The 785-nt window shown below is 74.1% G+C and overlaps 1 protein-coding gene across 1 annotated transcript; it reads left to right on the top strand.

Moving 5' to 3' along the window:
• Positions 1–233: 233 nt before the first annotated feature.
• LOC115284937 (protein FRG2-like-1) lies at positions 234–778 on the top strand (the record flags this gene model as incomplete). The annotated part of the gene is given in 1 exon segment (XM_029931380.1): positions 234–778. A coding segment is annotated over 1 exon segment (545 nt), but the record flags the coding sequence as incomplete, so codon positions are not given.
• Between the last annotated feature and the right edge of the window lie 7 nt (positions 779–785).

The following is a 785-nucleotide window of genomic DNA, read 5'->3' as shown; positions in this document are numbered from 1 at the left end:
GACGGATGAGGAGGATTCCAAGGAAACTGAGCGCAAAAGAGACAGCTGCATTTCTGGATCAGGTGAGAGGTGGTTTGGGCCGGGGATTTGTGGGGGGGGGGGGGGGGGGGGGGGGGGGGGGGGGGGGGGGGGGGGGGGGGGGGGAAGGGGAGGAGACTGGCGGGGTCATCCGAGGGAGTGGGGTGCCCGGGAGTTCAGCCGGCGCGGCGCTCATCCACGTGCTTCCCCCGCAGGGGCCGCTCTGGCAGATGAGCGCGGTGTGACTCCGCGAAGGAAGACACGGAGGACGGCGGACTCGGGCCGAGGCGGCGAGAGCGGGGAGGCCGGGGACGCCCAGCCCGGGAGATGCGGCGCGCGGGGCGCCAGGCGCGGCCGGCGGAGCAGGGGCAGGTCCCCAGGAGACCGGCCGCCCCCACTTCGGAAGAGGCTGGTGACCGCCGTGCGCGCCCTGTCTGAGGCCATCTACGAGGACGTGGCCGGGGTGTGGGAGCGGCAGGGGCGTTCCCCGCTGACCTGCGAGCAGCGCTGGGGGCTCGGGCAGCTCTGGGAGCCTCTGTGCGCGGCCTTGCAGATGGTCTACAGCATGGCCAACCAGGCGGCCTACGTCTTCCCTGCCGAGAGCTGGCTCGTCCCAGCCCCGCCGCCGGGCCCCCAGGCTCCAGCCGGGGACGGAGGAGAAGCCCGGGGCTCCCCCACGGAGGGACACGGGGCCTCCGTTCCCGGGGTCCGGAGCTAGGCTGGCCCGGCTCGGTCAGGCCCCCGCGCTTCCTGGAACTGGGCGCGCA

This window comes from Suricata suricatta, unplaced genomic scaffold, assembly GCF_006229205.1.
Source record: "Suricata suricatta isolate VVHF042 unplaced genomic scaffold, meerkat_22Aug2017_6uvM2_HiC HiC_scaffold_26969, whole genome shotgun sequence".
In the NCBI taxonomy this organism is placed as follows: domain Eukaryota; kingdom Metazoa; phylum Chordata; class Mammalia; order Carnivora; family Herpestidae; genus Suricata; species Suricata suricatta.
Note: the sequence above shows the minus strand (reverse complement) of the source record. Positions and strands in the feature narration are given on the sequence as shown.